Source organism: Poromitra crassiceps (genome assembly GCF_964638095.1).
Source record: "Poromitra crassiceps genome assembly, chromosome: 11".
NCBI lineage: Eukaryota > Metazoa > Chordata > Actinopteri > Beryciformes > Melamphaidae > Poromitra > Poromitra crassiceps.
In genome coordinates, this window is record NC_139643.1 from 53,400,854 (window position 1) to 53,417,077 (window position 16,224).

The following is a 16,224-nucleotide window of genomic DNA, read 5'->3' on the forward strand; positions in this document are numbered from 1 at the left end:
CCCACGTTGAGCCACTCCCCGATCTGCGTACTGCAGTCAGGGGCTTCTCAGCGGAATCACCAAATGATGCCAGTGCGCATGCGTCTGGACTGGAGATTAAACCATTTCTGCATACTTCGGTACAGTAGGTGGCGGTATGCACCTTCAACGTCAAAGATTGCAATCCGCCATTAAGCAAGAAGAAGAAGAAGAAGAAGAAGAAGAAGAAGAAGAAGAAGAAGAAGAATGCGAGACATGCGCAGAAGAAAGACATCCAATAAAGATCGACGCGCTTCTCCGTGGATTCAAGAGGTACCGTGAATCTTCATCTATGTAACGATACGAATTAATAACACTATCATGTCAGTGGCTGTCAAGGCAGTAAAGCTGACTGTAGCGAAAGGCTTGTTCCCCTGTATGTATGTAGCCTATGTATGTATGATTGTAGCACAGTTGCCTTCATTGAGTAGGCTAAGCTAACTGTTAAGCCTATGACTATTTACGAATTTGCACAAACAAAAGAGGCGCCCACACCTCTGAGCTCTTCCCTTTGCCAGGTCGCCATTGTAAATAAGAATTTGTTCTTAATGGCTTGCCAGGTTAAATAAAATAAAATTACCGTTAAGAAGGATTTTTTAAAGATAATTGTTTGGCCAGTTTGCCTTTATTTGATACGTAGGGACACTCACGCGTCACGGGAGCAAGGGGGCAGCACGAGACCCGGAACTGGGGTCTCGCCATTCAAAACAATTGCCGCGGATGTGAATTTTGTAAATAAACAATACGTGATTTGAGCTTCGGTTTTTAGCCCGAATATTAGAAAAGACCCATCTGATTCATAACAGACCTAAAGTCATGTTATAGTAGTCGGCCGCACTTCGTGATAAGCAAGACAACAGTCAAACGGACAAGTTTTTGGATTGGATTTGGCGTCAGTGGGCGTAACCCATAAGAGAGCGATCCCCGATCCCCCAGTAAAAACCTATAGACCAAATCACCGTGACGTCACCATGTAAACAAATTTACTTCCGGGTACCACTTGGGGAAGGCGGCAGGTTTAAATGTGCGTGTTGTCAAATAAATGCTGTCAAACCCTCTCGTTGTTTTCGGCCGACTACTTTCAATTTAAATGGTTAAACGGTTGGTAAACATGCTTGTCCAACGTATCTAGCCTTTCTTCTGTGTTTGTTTTATGTAGTGTTAGCTAGCTAATAACGTTTGTTTGTCTGTCAAACTCACTGTTTTTTTGCAGACTCGTTAACGTTACAGACAGAGCTACCGACGCCACGTTAATTTAATTTAGCATCAAGTCTACTCTGGTCTGGTCCAACAGGTAAATTAGCTAGTCTGGTCTCCACTAACGTTAGTGAAAGTGTTGTTATGAATGATATTAAACAACAACACAACACGGACGAACCATTTTTGTCTTCTTTGTCTGTTTTTGTCTTCAACACGTCAGTTTGTGCTGTTCACCGCCATTATAATGTGTGGACACAGGGGTACCCGGAAGTAAATGTAAACATCCCGCTGATTTGGTCTATAGGCTCGTTTGCACACTCATCGTGCATTCCTTTATAACTGGGGACTGGTAATCTTACGACTTCAAAGGTCATGAGGTGGGCGGTGACGTCATCAGAGCTGGTATTTCCCATTCCAAACTCGTAGGAGCCTCAGCAGCCCCAACCTAAAAGATTCCAAGATAGCTGCGCTGCGCAACAACAGTAGTTATAATCGTAGTAATGTTGTTTAGCACTTCTGTTTTGTTTGTGTCTCATTAAATCAGCTGTACACACAGCACTGCCTAACTTCTATCTGTGTGGACATGAGGCACTGCTGCTTTTCTTCTTCTACAATTTTGTCTAACAACGGTTTGTAAACAAATTAAAACATGCATTAGCGCCACCCACACTCACTGCTCAAATGACCCAGCCCTTCAGATTACTTATTTTAATTTTAATGTAGGCATTACAGGTGGTATTTATGTAAAATGTAGAGTGACAGCTTGGAATAGATATAAATTAAAGTTTCTACACCTCACTGTGGGTTTGTGATGCACCTGTGTTGAACCAATGGGTGCTCAGCTTGATGCGTCGGGCGCAGTTGGTGGGGAGCAAATGCGGCTCCTCTGCAGCGCCGGAGCGCCATCGCCCCGCTCCCACCGTGTACGTTCTCCGGGCGGAAGTGTAGCTGGATGATTTACTTAAGATATTCCAATTAGATATGTTCAGTTTATTTTGGTATTTGAAAGGTTTTGTTTAATGTGGAACATTTAATCAAGAAAATAAACTAATATTCAAAAGAATAATGCAAAATGTAAAACTATAGCCTACTAAACAGCTGGTTACAGAGGGACCTCACAGTGTTTGGGAGAATTTTACTCTATGGAAATTCTTAACAGAGTAGATTTACTTATCTGGCATACTATTTTTTTTAAGAGGCACTTTTTTATTTTGCAAGCTGCAGATGGATGTATCTCGTAAAAACAGCGGAAGTAACTCCAGAGTGTCCCTACATTATAGGAAAGCAGGGAGAGAGAGCATGAACATGCAGAGCAGGGAGAGAGGGCATGAACATGCAGAGCAGGGAGAGAGAGCATGAACATGCAGAGCAGGGAGAGAGAGCATGAACATGCAGAGCAGGGAGAGAGAGCATGAACATGCAGAGCAGGGAGAGAGGGCATGAACATGCAGAGCAGGGAGAGAGAGCATGAACATGCAGAGCAGGGAGAGAGGGCATGAACATGCAGAGCAGGGAGAGAGAGCATGAACATGCAGAGCAGGGAGAGAGGGCATGAACATGCAGAGCAGGGAGAGAGGGCATGAACATGCAGAGCAGGGAGAGAGGGCATGAACATGCAGAGCAGGGAGAGAGGGCATGAACATGCAGAGCAGGGAGAGAGGGCATGAACATGCAGAGCAGGGAGAGAGGGCATGAACATGCAGAGCAGGGAGAGAGGGCATGAACATGCAGAGCAGGGAGAGAGCATGAACATGCAGAGCAGGGAGAGAGAGCATGAACATGCAGAGCAGTGAGAGAGGGCATGAACATGCAGAGCAGGGAGAGAGGGCATGAACATGCAGAGCAGGGAGAGAGAGCATGAACATGCAGAGCAGGGAGAGGGCATGAACATGCAGAGCAGGGAGAGAGGGCATGAACATGCAGAGCAGGGTGAGAGGGCATGAACATGCAGAGCAGGGAGAGAGGCCATGAACATGCAGAGCAGGGAGAGAGGGCATGAACATGCAGAGCAGGGAGAGAGGGCATGAACATGCAGAGCAGGGAGAGAGGGCATGAACATGCAGAGCAGGGAGAGAGAGCATGAACATGCAGAGCAGGGAGAGAGAGCATGAACATGCAGAGCAGGGAGAGAGGGCATGAACATGCAGAGCAGGGAGAGAGGGCATGAACATGCAGAGCAGGGAGAGAGGGCATGAACATGCAGAGCAGGGAGAGAGGGCATGAACATGCAGAGCAGGGAGAGAGGGCATGAACATGCAGAGCAGGGAGAGAGGGCATGAACATGCAGAGCAGGGAGAGAGAGCATGAACATGCAGAGCAGGGAGAGAGGGCATGAACATGCAGAGCAGGGAGAGAGGGCATGAACATGCAGAGCAGGGAGAGAGGGCATGAACATGCAGAGCAGGGAGAGAGAGCATGAACATGCAGAGCAGGGAGAGAGGGCATGAACATGCAGAGCAGGGAGAGAGGGCATGAACATGCAGAAAATGGCCTTGGGTCACAAGGATTTTTTTTAAAGATGATCCTGAAGAAATTAGAAGTAGAAGTTCTAGATACCTCACTCTATATCTCACCAAAAGCAAACGTAAAGAAACCAGTGTTTAAATTATTTGTAACGTTATCCTTGTAATGAGTTTCTGAGACAAGATTCAACATGTTAAGATAATGAGCTGCAGATGTCTTAGGTTGGCAGTACAGTACAGTAGTTACAGTTACAGTAGTAAGCATTTTGAACTAAAAAAACAACAGCATTATGCTGTCAGCCTATCATACAAAGTCTTGAAAGTTTGGAAAAGGCACATTTTCAAGGTTAGGAATATGCTTGAATTTGAATATACTCCTTGAAAAGTGCTTAATTTTCAACATAATCTGGTGTTTAATCTACACAATCACTCGTCAACCAAAAATCTTTTAATACCTGAAATGAAAGATGCCGTAGTCATATTTATTGTCTCCTGGTGGAGTGGACCAGAGCTAGATTGACTGACACAAGACGTGGAGTGGACCAGAGCTAGATTGACTGACACAAGACGTGGAGTTGGACCAGAGCTAGATTGACTGACACAAGACGTGGAGTGGACCAGAGCTAGATTGACTGACATAGGCCCCCAACATAGACATAGGCACCCCGAAGGTAGGGGTGGGAATCACAAGTTTGATCACCATGCGATCCGATCTCAATTTATTTGACAATGATGCGATTTTTGCCGATATCACAAAGTCTGATGCAATTCTATTCTATTCAGGGGGCTGCGATCGATATTAGACAATATGCCCACAATCAGTTAAACAATCAGTTTAAAAAAGCAACTAAGATGTCATTTGACCATTTTATTGTTGAGCTCTTTACATTTAAATGAAAAATAATCAATTTTGAATAAGAATCAAAATATTCTTGAACTAACATATTTTAATTAAAAAAAAATCCTTCTCAAACCTACTAATGCTACATGTTACTTATTCCTTCTCAAACTACTTCCTACATGGTGCTAGTCTATCAAAATATCTTAGCTGTCATTGATTGTGTTGCATAGTTTTCTGTACTGTTGACAAGTCGCTTTGGATAAAAGCGTCTGCTAAGTAATGTAATGTAAAATAGACCTCCATGGTAAAGTACCACACTTTTTGATATATAACTTTAAAGGGCCCATATTTTGCTAATATAATGTATTATTATTTTATTGTTGGCCTCCAGTAGAGTAAAACACCTACTGTACAGTAGGTGTACAGTACAGTAGGTGTACAGTACACCTACTGTACTGTACAGTACACCTAGTGACATCATCCAGCAGCACCCTAGTTGGCGAAAAGCTGAAATGTTCATCTTTCTCTCAAATCGATGTACATTTCAGACTTGAAAGCAGTGTCCTTTCTTGTCTGAGGTGAAATGCAAATGAACTAGAATCACATGATCAAACATTTCATGTCCTCTTTAACCGATAACAAAATAAAGGTTAACAAAAGCTGTTAACACAATAAAAGTTTAAGGGTTAGGGTTCTTTTCTCCCGCAGGTGAGCTCAGGTCCAGGTAAACCCAGGTCCAGGTGAAGTGAAGTCCAGGTCTTCAGGTGAAGATGTCTTGTCGTCTGGAGGTTCTTCGGGACCTGATCACAGCCAGGCTGACCCGGGCAGCAGAGGAGATCTTCCAGGTGTTTGGGAGGAGCATGGCAGAGCTGGAGGAGGAGATGTCTCTCAGAGAGGAGCAGCTGGCTCGCTCCAGGCTGGAGATCAGTCGCCAGAGGAGGCTGCTGGAGCTCTCTGTGAAGCCCAGCATACAGCTGGAGCCACACACAGGTCACTTAACTTGTCATGTCAAACTTAGAAAATTAATGGAAATTTAAAATACAATTTCCAGGCCTTGTAAAAGTTATGGAAAAAAAATTAATCTCCCAAAGTTTTAAATATTTTCATGTCGTTCATTTGCGCTGAGTTTAAAATAATTCACACGCTTCAAAAATAAATAATGTAACGTTACATGTATGTAACAGTAGTGCTGCACGATTAATCGAATCGAAATGTCAGCACGTGCGATTACATAACTGCAAAATGGTGCTATTATAATAAAAAAAAACGTGTGTGTGTGTGTGTGAGCGAGAGGCAGAGCGTGAGAGATGACCAATCAGTTAGTGTTCAGACTGGTCACGTGACTACCCGGCAGCTCCCAGTCTAGTCTCTCCTCTCCTCAGACTCAAATATGATGTTGAATCGCTGCGCTCTGCATACTACATATAACTTTTCCCCCAGACACAGTTGACTGTATGGGAATCTTTTGGCTAAAAACACAGATGACCAGGTAAGGTTCCCACAGGTCCTTGAAATCCTTGAAAGTTTGTCAATTTGGGGAAAAAAGGCCTAAAAGTTTGTGAAAATAGACATGGGTCCTTTAAAATGCTTAAAATCCGCTGTCTGCATATGTTTCCCACCGTCTTCGTGCTGATCAAATACCGTAAATGAGGAGTTACTTTAGCTCTTCAACTTGTAAATAATTCACTCTATTGCTCAACTTACACAATGCAGTGTATTTTTTGCTGTGCTGTGAGAGCACATAGTCTGCCATCACCAACAGCACAGTTGAGAAGTGTTCACACATTCATTTACTAGCTGAAGCTCACAGACAATTAAAAATACTTTTTTTCAATATTTTATTTTCAACTTTTCAGAACAATGCACAGACAAGACAAACGAACACGCTCAGACACAAGAAAAGAAAACATACATATTTATTGACATTCAATATAACGTGATTACCAGCCATATAAGTCTTGTTTTGGTTGGGCTGTTCCTCCTGCATGCAGAAAACCAACAAAGAGGAGAGGGTTTGAAGAAAAGTTAGCGAGAGCCTAGACAACGCAGATTTAGTTACCCTTCCAGCATACTGTAAGTCTATTAGTCTAACGTTATGCCTTTTGTCATTGTTTTATCTGCAGACTAAGCTGCCGTAGGTTTTCGCTTCTTCAAAGCCTTTTTATATATTTTTTGTATTGAGTGATGCACTTTACTAAAACACTCAGAAGTTTTCTTTGTTTTGTGTTCACAATAGTGATGTCAGTTAGATTTGGTTAGGTCAGAGCTATGGAATATTAAATCATCCATCTTTGCTCACTACAGCTTAGCCTTTCTTATTCCCCCCCCCTCCTCAGTGATGCAAACTAGTCCCCTTTAGGTGACCATCACCTTTTTGATCCAAAAATAGGACACTTAAGTGAATGGTTAAATTAAAAATGTCAAATTATTATTATTTATCAGCCATGAGAAGCATTTGGATATCGTATCGGCTGAAAAAGTCCATATCGTGCGGCGGCTGTAGCTTAGGATTTAGAGCGGGTCGTCCACTAATCGCTTTGGATAAAAGAGGTCGGTGGTTCGATTCCCGCCTCCTCCAGTCTGCATGTCGAAGTGTCCTTGGGCAAGATACTGAACCCCAAATTGCTCCCGATGTGGTAGCCTGCCGCCATCGGTGTGTGAATGGGTGAATGTACCTACTGATTGTAAAGCGCTTTGGATAAAAGCGCTACATAAATGCAGGCCATTTCCCTACTTGATGATATTGTTGATTTGAAAACAAATGTTGAGGTGTGTTCCCTGTGTACAGCGCTGCCTGAGCGGGAGGCCTGGAGTCCCGGAGTGGATCTGGATCTTGACGACCCGGAGGCAGAGCCTCACGTCAAACAGGAAGAGGAGGAGCTATGGGCCGAGGAGGAGCCACACCCCGAGGACGATGACATCATCAACTTCTCCTTCTTCCAGAACAAGGTTATCACAGTTCAGCATTTTACACCTGTTTTAATTAGGGGCTGGAAACCCTATTGTATTTGCTATGTTTATTATTTGTTTGTTTATTTATTTATTTAATTATTATTATTATTATTTATTCTTCTTTTCCTTCCGTAAACCCATGTATATCTCAGAAACCCTTAAGGCCCACAGTAACCAAATTTTGCACCTAGGCTAGAAAACTCACCCACTACTCAGAAACAAAAGATTACACCAATCTACCAAAGTTTGGCGATATAATCCCTGAAATTTGGCCCAATGACAGATATTCAAGCCCCTTCGGGGGTAGTCTCGCTGGCCAGCCTTTTTTATTTAAAGCTAAAACATCAACAAAAAATATTGAAACAGAGTATTTCGTTTAGTAAAAATCAATTTAGCAAATGATTACATCTTCCTTTTTTCAATAGATTTTGACTGTTTTTGACATTGTTTCAGAAGGTTATTAAAATCGCTGAGAATTTGCAGACTTAATTTGGTTGGGGATCTTGTTCCACTCCTCTCCCCCTGTGTAGAGGAATGTACTTCTCCCCACCTTGCTTTTTACATTAGGTAGTTTCAAGTCCGCTACACCAGCTCTCGTGTTCCGGCCGTGAGCGTCACGAACAAACTGAAAATACTTAGTAAAGTCATTTGGACAAAGGTCATGCAATATTATATAGACCACACGATGAGTTTCAACTGTATAACTCTACTTTCCAATTCAACTCTTTAAGATGAATTGGGCTAATATGCGTTCTTGGACTGAGGTTGAGAATAAGCCTCATTCGTTTGTTTTGGGCTTTTTGAAACCTGTCCTTTTGATCTTTTAGTTAAACCACTGTACCAGGATATACAGGTGTTCTCATAATGACATTGAATTAAAGACGTAGCTAAAAGCCTCGTGGTCTTCTTGTCAAGGAATTTAGATATTCTTGTCAAATATTTTGTCTTTGAGTGGATTTTCCCAATGACAGAGAGGTGCCACAGCCTCACTCGACGACATACACTGGTCCAATTGACATCCCAGATACGTTACACATTTTTCCTGTAGCGTAGGAGCATTACATTCCACCGAAAAACCGGGTTGGTCCCTTAATTTATACGTTGTTCCAAAAACAATACATAAGTTCAGTGATGATGTCATCAGTGATGATGTCATCAGTGATGTCATCCTTCCTGGGTGAGGCTATTGCAGGCCAAGCGTATGTGACGCGCAGTGGGCGAGCCTAGGAATCGAGCGCGCTATGCCGCTTTATGATCGGGCTGAAACTTTCAGTGGGTGTAAAGAGCGTGACCTGACAGAGCCGGATTTTCTAATTAGGTGATTGCCCTAATTACCTAACGATGTGCATAGTTCACATACGTATGAATATAGTAGCCTATCAAATACACAGGTAGGCTATTTTCCTCGTATGAATATGAAAACATTAACTCACCAATATCTGCCCCAACAAACCGCACCTGTTTATTCCACTTTCTCTCTCATGTCTGCCTGCGTACTGTTTCTTCAAATCCATACATATTGTGGATGGCCAGTGCCACAACAAGATAGAAATGCGTTTGCAACACTATGATTTCACTAGTCTTTGTTACTGCACAGAGGTGTGCATTGTAACCCGACGTGCAAATGAACTGATCCAGCGTAGGGCGGGTCTGTAACCCGACGTGCAAATGAACTAATCCAGTGTAGGGCGGGTCTGTAACCCGACGTGCAAATGAACTAATCCAGCGTAGGGCGGGTCTGTAACCCGACGTGCAAATGAACTGATCCAGCGTAGGGCGGGTCTGTAACCCGACGTGCAAATGAACTAATCCAGCGTAGGGCGGGTCTGTAACCCGACGTGCAAATGAACTGATCCAGCGTAGGGCGGGTCTGTAACCCGACGTGCAAATGAACTAATCCAGTGTAGGGCGGGTCTGTAACCCGACGTGCAAATGAACTAATCCAGCGTAGGGCGGGTCTGTAACCCGACGTGCAAATGAACTGATCCAGCGTAGGGCGGGTCTGTAACCCGACGTGCAAATGAACTAATCCAGTGTAGGGCGGGTCTGTAACCCGACGTGCAAATGAACTAATCCAGCGTAGGGCGGGTCTGTAACCCGACGTGCAAATGAACTGATCCAGCGTAGGGCGGGTCTGTAACCCGACGTGCAAATTAACTAATCCAGCGTAGGGCGGGTCTGTAACCCGACGTGTAAATGAACTGATCCAGCGTGGGGCGGGTCTGTAACTCGACGTGTAAATGAACTAATCCAGCGTAGGGCGGGTCTGTAACCCGACGTGTAAATGAACTGATCCAGCGTAGGGCGGGTCTGTAACCCGACGTGTAAATGAACTGATCCAGCGTAGGGCGGGTCTGTAACCCGACGTGCAAATTAACTAATCCAGCGTAGGGCGGGCTCTTTTTAATGCGTGCTGGAAAAAAGAATGCGTGCAGAATTTTGGCCAGCCACGGACGGCTATGCTGAAACTTTCAGGGGGTGTAAAGAGCCCCCGTGCAGGTGACCTGACGGAGCCGTATTTCTTAATTAGGTGATTGCCCTAATTACGTCATCAGTGATGATGTCATCCTTCCTGGCTGAGGCTGTAAGTTCAGTGATGATGTCATCAGTGATGATGTCATCAGTGATGTCATCCTTTCTGGGTGAGGCTATTGCAGGCCAAGTAGCGGCCTCGCTGCGTATGTGACACGCAGTGGGTGAGCTGCAGGGCAGGCGAGGCCGCGACTAATCGAGAGCGCGAGATTGCTAGTTCCTATTCACCTTATGTTCCAACACGGGTCAGCCAGTGACTTCCTGTTGTGTTGACACTTCCTGTGACAGTACAGTACTAGTGAGCAGGTAAAACAGACGGTGTTCTGAACAGGAAGTCATAACACAACTGGGTCAAGTGGGCGGGGCTACATAAGGTGAATAATAAGAATATGGAGAGTACACCACCTACTACCACCTCGTTAGTTCTCATTAATGATACGAACCTTCTTGCAGACACTGAGCGAGAGCAGCGAGCAGAATAAAGAGCAGGTTCCATCTTCGCCGCCGGACTTCCAGAGCCGGAAGCGGCGGGAGGCGCGTCCCGGCCCCTCAGCCCAGCCGCTTGGGCCGGACGCCTGCCTCCAAACCCAGCCCGAGCCTGTGCTCTGCGAGGAGGTGAGCTCCTACATCTGTGGTGTCTGTGGGAAGGCCTTTGCTCAGCGCGGACACTGGGCCAGACATGTCCGCCTGCACCGGCTGGGCCGGGGCGCTGGAGATGCCACCGGCACCGGCTCGTGTGCAGGTGACGGCACGAGCCTGGGCGACAGGTTGGTTTTTAATCTTTGCATTTCATTTATTTATTTTCATTTTTCATTTATGTATTTGTTCCGATCATGATAATGCTTGACACAAATAAATTTTCAATTTTCAATTTTCAATTTACACATTCCACAATTTACATATTTCATGGGTGGAAAGGAGCAGTATTTTTGTATTTTGTAAAATTGGTACTTCCAATAAAGTGCATTCAGTTCTAAAAGGTGAGGTTGTACCTCACTTTTTCAGAAGGGTGGGGCGGGGGGGGAAGCAAAAGTAATCAGATTCAGAATCACTTTTATTGCCACAGTAACTAAATAGATGACATACAAGGAATCTTACTTAGTGTAAGTATGCAGCGTAGCGCTCACATGGTTGTTGAGCCAGCTGTGCTCAGGAGATTTGGGGGGAGAGGGTTGAGTCGTTAGAATTGGGGTCTTTCGAGCCTTGTTGATGAGGCAGTTGAGAAGAAACTGTGCTTGTGATGAGAGATAATATAGTAATGCAACGAGTAATGTAACAAATTACTTTTGATACTAAGTAATAAGTAAATTAATTGTATTAATCTTTATGCCTCCGCCGTGACGGCCCGGCGCTGCTGAATCTTGGCCCTCGCTGCTTCAAAATAATATGAAATGTCATGAAGTCACTATTACACGACTCTGAGAGCTTTTATTTTGAAACAGCGGCAGAGAGCCACCCCATGGGGGATGTGTGTGGTGGGGGGAGCGGTGTGAACAGGGGGGATAGGATGGTTGTAGATAATCAGGGTTTGAGTGGTGGGTAGGGGGAGCGGTGGGATGTGGGTGGTTTTGGGGTAGGACCATTTTCCATGTTGAAAACGATTAGCCGTGTTGTTGAGGTACCCCAAAAACATTGCCTAAAGTGCCATAAGGCTGAATTGCGCCGTGGGGTTCAAGGTATGAGTTTGACAGACATGGAACTTGACTTGTTGGCAGAGGCATAGAACCGCGATGCAGTTATTTCTAGTTAAAGGATAATCAGTCACTTGCTTATATCTTTTCTGTTTGTGTTTTTACCTTTTAATTTTTGTTGTTATCCTAATCATTCTGATTGTGATCCTGACAGTTCAGGCGACAGGTCGTCGGGTGACAAGTCCTACCGCTGTGAGATCTGTGGGAAGAGGCTGACGCGACTCGACGGCTTCCAGAAGCACATGAGAGTTCACACAGGCGAGAAGCCCTACAGCTGCTCTACGTGCGGCAAGCGCTTCAGTGACAACTCCAACTACAAGAGACACATCCGCACGCACGCTGCCACCACCAGGGCGCGCCGCGGTGCCAGGAAGGGCTCCAATGCTGCTTCAGACCATGGAAACACTGATCCACCAGAGAACGGAGAGAATTAATAACCGATAGATCTCTGTCCATTGGGTTGTTTTGGAACCTCACTATTGGAATGCTTTTTTTTTACGCCTCTGATTTGCGGTGGCTAATCCATCTGTATAGTATATAGTATATATACCCTATATATACTACACTATACTATAATCCATCTGTATAGTATATAGTATATATACCCTATATATACTATATACTATACTATAATCCATCTGTATAGTATATAGTATATATACCCTATATATACTATACTATAATCCATCTGTATAGTATATAGTATATATACCCTATATATACTATACTACACTATAATCCATCTGTATAGTATATAGTATATATACCCTATATATACTACACTATACTATAATCCATCTGTATAGTATATAGTATATATACCCTATATATACTACACTATAATCCATCTGTCCAGAAAAGGTTGAACTTTCTGTCTGACAAAACGGACATAAATGTGATGGAGATAGAGGTGTCATCAGTGTAGCATGGACAGCTCAGCTCTCATTGAAAATGAATTGAAATGAACGGAGTCAGACAAACACGACGGATCATTGTGGCCGCTGCAATGTAAGGGCCTATTCACACTATTAGATGAATGATAACTATAAAGATAACTGTAACTATCAATCGTTTAGCCATTGCGTTTCCTGGAAGATTTCAATGTGTCAGACAAATTGGATAAATTATATTCTATATTACCATATCTACATTTCTACATCTATATTATGTGTTTATTGGGCTTAAAAACAATAGTATTTGTTCAGCGTCATCATGGTCTTCTAAATTCGTGGCAGTCCAGGTTACAGCAACACTAATAGGAAGCTAGATTCAGATTCAGACAACTTTATTTATCCCAGAAGGGCAATTCAGTTTCACAGCCTACCCAACACCTTCAAAAGCTCACAGTGAGCTACAAACTTCAGACATGACAGGACATAAACAAACAAATCATGTCAGAGGTAACAGATCAGACTCATATAAACATGAACAAGAAATAAAAAGTATACATATATTTCTATATCTAAAGACATGAGAACATGTATAAGAAATAAAAGATATATATCTATATATGTATGAACAAGCCTAACCTGTTCGTCACAGACAGGATACGTACAGCCTGTTGTGCGCTCATACTGTATGAGTGAAGGCATTCATATAAAATGACTACTGTCTGTGTTTAACAGCCTGACAGCTGAAGGGAAGAAAGACTTGGAGTACCGGTTAGTTCTCCTAGGGGGCGCATAGTAGCGCCGGCCTGAGGGCATCAGAGCAAATGGAGCAGGCGTTAGCGTTTCTGTTGCGTTAGGATCTATTACAAAATAGCAATGGTGGCCTGCATTATACACGGCTGTAGTAATGACAGTAATAAAGGCCCGGGGTTAGTTTGTATGTGTCTCTGCAGACGTAATACACACACAGGTAACATTAAGGATGGTTTCCAACTGAAATTCCACTTAGGTGTTCCAGTGCATCTGTGTTGTGACTGACAGCTGCAACGCTATGTCAACAATGTGCCAACGTGACCGTAATGACGCTGATTGAAGGACACGTGGAAATTTTATTTGAGCCTATTTTAATACAATTCAAATTGCTTAGAGGGGATTATTTTCACCAGACTTTGTGACTGAACAGATTTAAATTTGTCAGGCTTTAACTGATTTTACCAGTAGAAGACCGGCAATTACCGGATAACGGAAATCCTGCAGTCGTTATAAGTAGAATGGTTCTCACACTTGAACTATCTCACTACTGTAATAAGGCGAAGGTTGTGCTAAGCGCATGCCAGTTGAGTGGGTGAGCGAGGGACGCTAGAAAGTATTCTAGTAACTAAAAAACATCCAAAGCGATAACTAAAACTATATTCTTGGTTCCATCTCTGAGTTTTTTTTTTAAATAGTTATGGTTTTCTTTATAGTTATCGTCTGAATGGGCTGTTACATCGCTGCAGTGCCAATGTTTGTTGCTCAAATGTGAAAGCCGCCGTGCCTTAGCGCCATCGCTCGTCAAATTCTGCTTTTTCTTGATTTTGTTTTTGTACTTGATCCAATTCCTTGTGCTGCGCCGGTCGTTGCTCCACCCCCTCTGGGGAGAGTTGTAGACTAGTACATGCTTCCTCCGATACACGTCAAGTCGCCGGCCACTTCTTTTCACCTGGCGGCGAGCGACCAGCACTTTGGTGTCGTCACTGGATAATGATAAAGACAGTCTGAGTTGACTGAGGCTAGTAAACTGATAATGATAAAGACAGTCTGAGTTGACTGAGGCTAGTAAAGTGAAAAAGCTGTACACAGAGCGACACCTTCCTCGCTGCTAAATGTCACTTCTCATCTTGGAGTGTTTTTCATCTTTGAAAGGCGGTGCTCTCACATGCGCACTGTCGCTGGCCGAGCTGCTGCGGTTTACATCACAGACCTCCATAGCTCACTAGCCATTAGTCATCACTACCATTAGATCACCATATGATTCCCGAGCGCGGCACTGCTGCCGCTCACCGCTCCCCCAGGGGATGGGTCAAATGCGGAGAACAAATTTCGCACACTCAGGTGTGTGACAATCAGTGGGACTTTACCTTTACCACCGAATGTGTATCTCCAATTGGAAAGACAAATGTAATCTCACACTTGAATAGCATTAAGTTTGATGCGCGCCAGACTCATTAGCCAGCTACAGATGGGGAACTGGGGAAAGTGAAAAAGCAGTGCTTTTTCCCCGAATATTTTATTTTCGATTTTTTATAGAACACAAACAAAACAAAACAGACAAACAGGCTCAGACACAAGAAAAGAAAACATACAAACATATCAACATTCAATATTACAAAGTGGTGCTACCAGCCACCTAAGGTGCGCTTAATGTAAGCGATGTACTTGGGATCTCAGTGAGTTGGTTCTCAGGAACCTGGGTCTCTCCATCCGTATAACAGATCATGTCCGTCAACCACAATTGCAGAGATGGTGAAGAGGGGGACTTCCATTCCTTGGCAACAGTTGTCCCTAGTGTCAGATATTGTTGCACAGCTGAGCTGTAGTGAAGTTCAGAGAGGACTCCGAGCAGCCGAAGATGGCAAGTTCTGCCTCCGGGCTAGTCTCTTAGAACAGACGAGTTGGCTTCCGCAATTTTCAAATGCTTCCGCCATACCATCTGTACTTCGTCGGGGAGAATCATGCACCAACCGGAATGGGAAGTAGAAAGGCGGGTTTTCCGCTCATCATTCCAATCAGAATCGCAACAAGGCGGGTCTTCCGCTCATTAGTCCAATCAGAATCCAATATGCCGCATTTTTCGTGGACACGTGTCGTGATTGGTCGGATTCTGTCGAACTTCTTTCCTGTCTGAAGGTTTTTTTTCCCAACATCCCTTTGCATGTTCTGGGGTTGTAACGTACAGACTGTATATAGCTGCATTCGCCGGATGTAGATGAGACAGTCTGTTTTAAGAGACTACCTCCGGGCTGGCTGAAGGGTTATTTTGTAGACCTTAGAGCAGAGGTTCTCAAATGTTTTCCAGCCAAGGACCCCTTAAAAGATAGAAAATATACCGGGGACCGCCTCATTCTGATTTGTGATTTTGGGCTAAGCTTAATTGTTTCCACGGTAACGTGCTTGAGTTTTAAATTGATACGTTTGTTAGATTAGAATGTAATCCATGAACCATTTTAGATTGAAAGCATAACCTATTTCTGTTGAACTATGAAGCTTTTGCACACAAAAAACAACAGTTTTTATTTTTATTTTCCTGAAAACTTTTCGTGGACCCCCTGGCAAAGTGCCACGGACCCCTGGGGGTCCCCGGACCCCCATTTGAGAACCACTGCCTTAGAGCTAGAGCAGTTTTTTTTTTTTTTTTTTTTTTTTATTAAAAAACAAAATGCTACATGTTACTTATTCCTTCTCAAACTACTTCCTACATGGTGCTAGTCTATCAAAATATCTTGGCTGTCATTGATTGTGTTGACAAAATGATATTGTAAGTCGCTTTGGACAAAACAAAAGCGTCTGCTAAATGACGTAATGTAAATGTAATGTAATAAAAAAATATATATGTATATTTTTTGCAAAATCTTCATAGTTCAACGAAAATAGTTTAT

At 43.6% G+C, this 16,224-nt stretch overlaps 1 protein-coding gene across 1 annotated transcript; it reads left to right on the forward strand.

Annotated features, from left to right (window-relative positions):
- Positions 1 to 244: 244 nt before the first annotated feature.
- Positions 245 to 12,293, forward strand: LOC310784715 (uncharacterized protein). The gene is made up of 5 exons (XM_083645745.1): positions 245 to 291; positions 5,230 to 5,511; positions 7,310 to 7,470; positions 10,459 to 10,772; positions 11,851 to 12,293. Exons 2-5 carry the CDS (start codon positions 5,292 to 5,294, stop codon positions 12,128 to 12,130), a joined length of 975 nt encoding a protein of 324 aa, XP_083501871.1. The 5' UTR covers positions 245 to 291; positions 5,230 to 5,291; the 3' UTR covers positions 12,131 to 12,293.
- Positions 12,294 to 16,224: the final 3,931 nt, after the last annotated feature.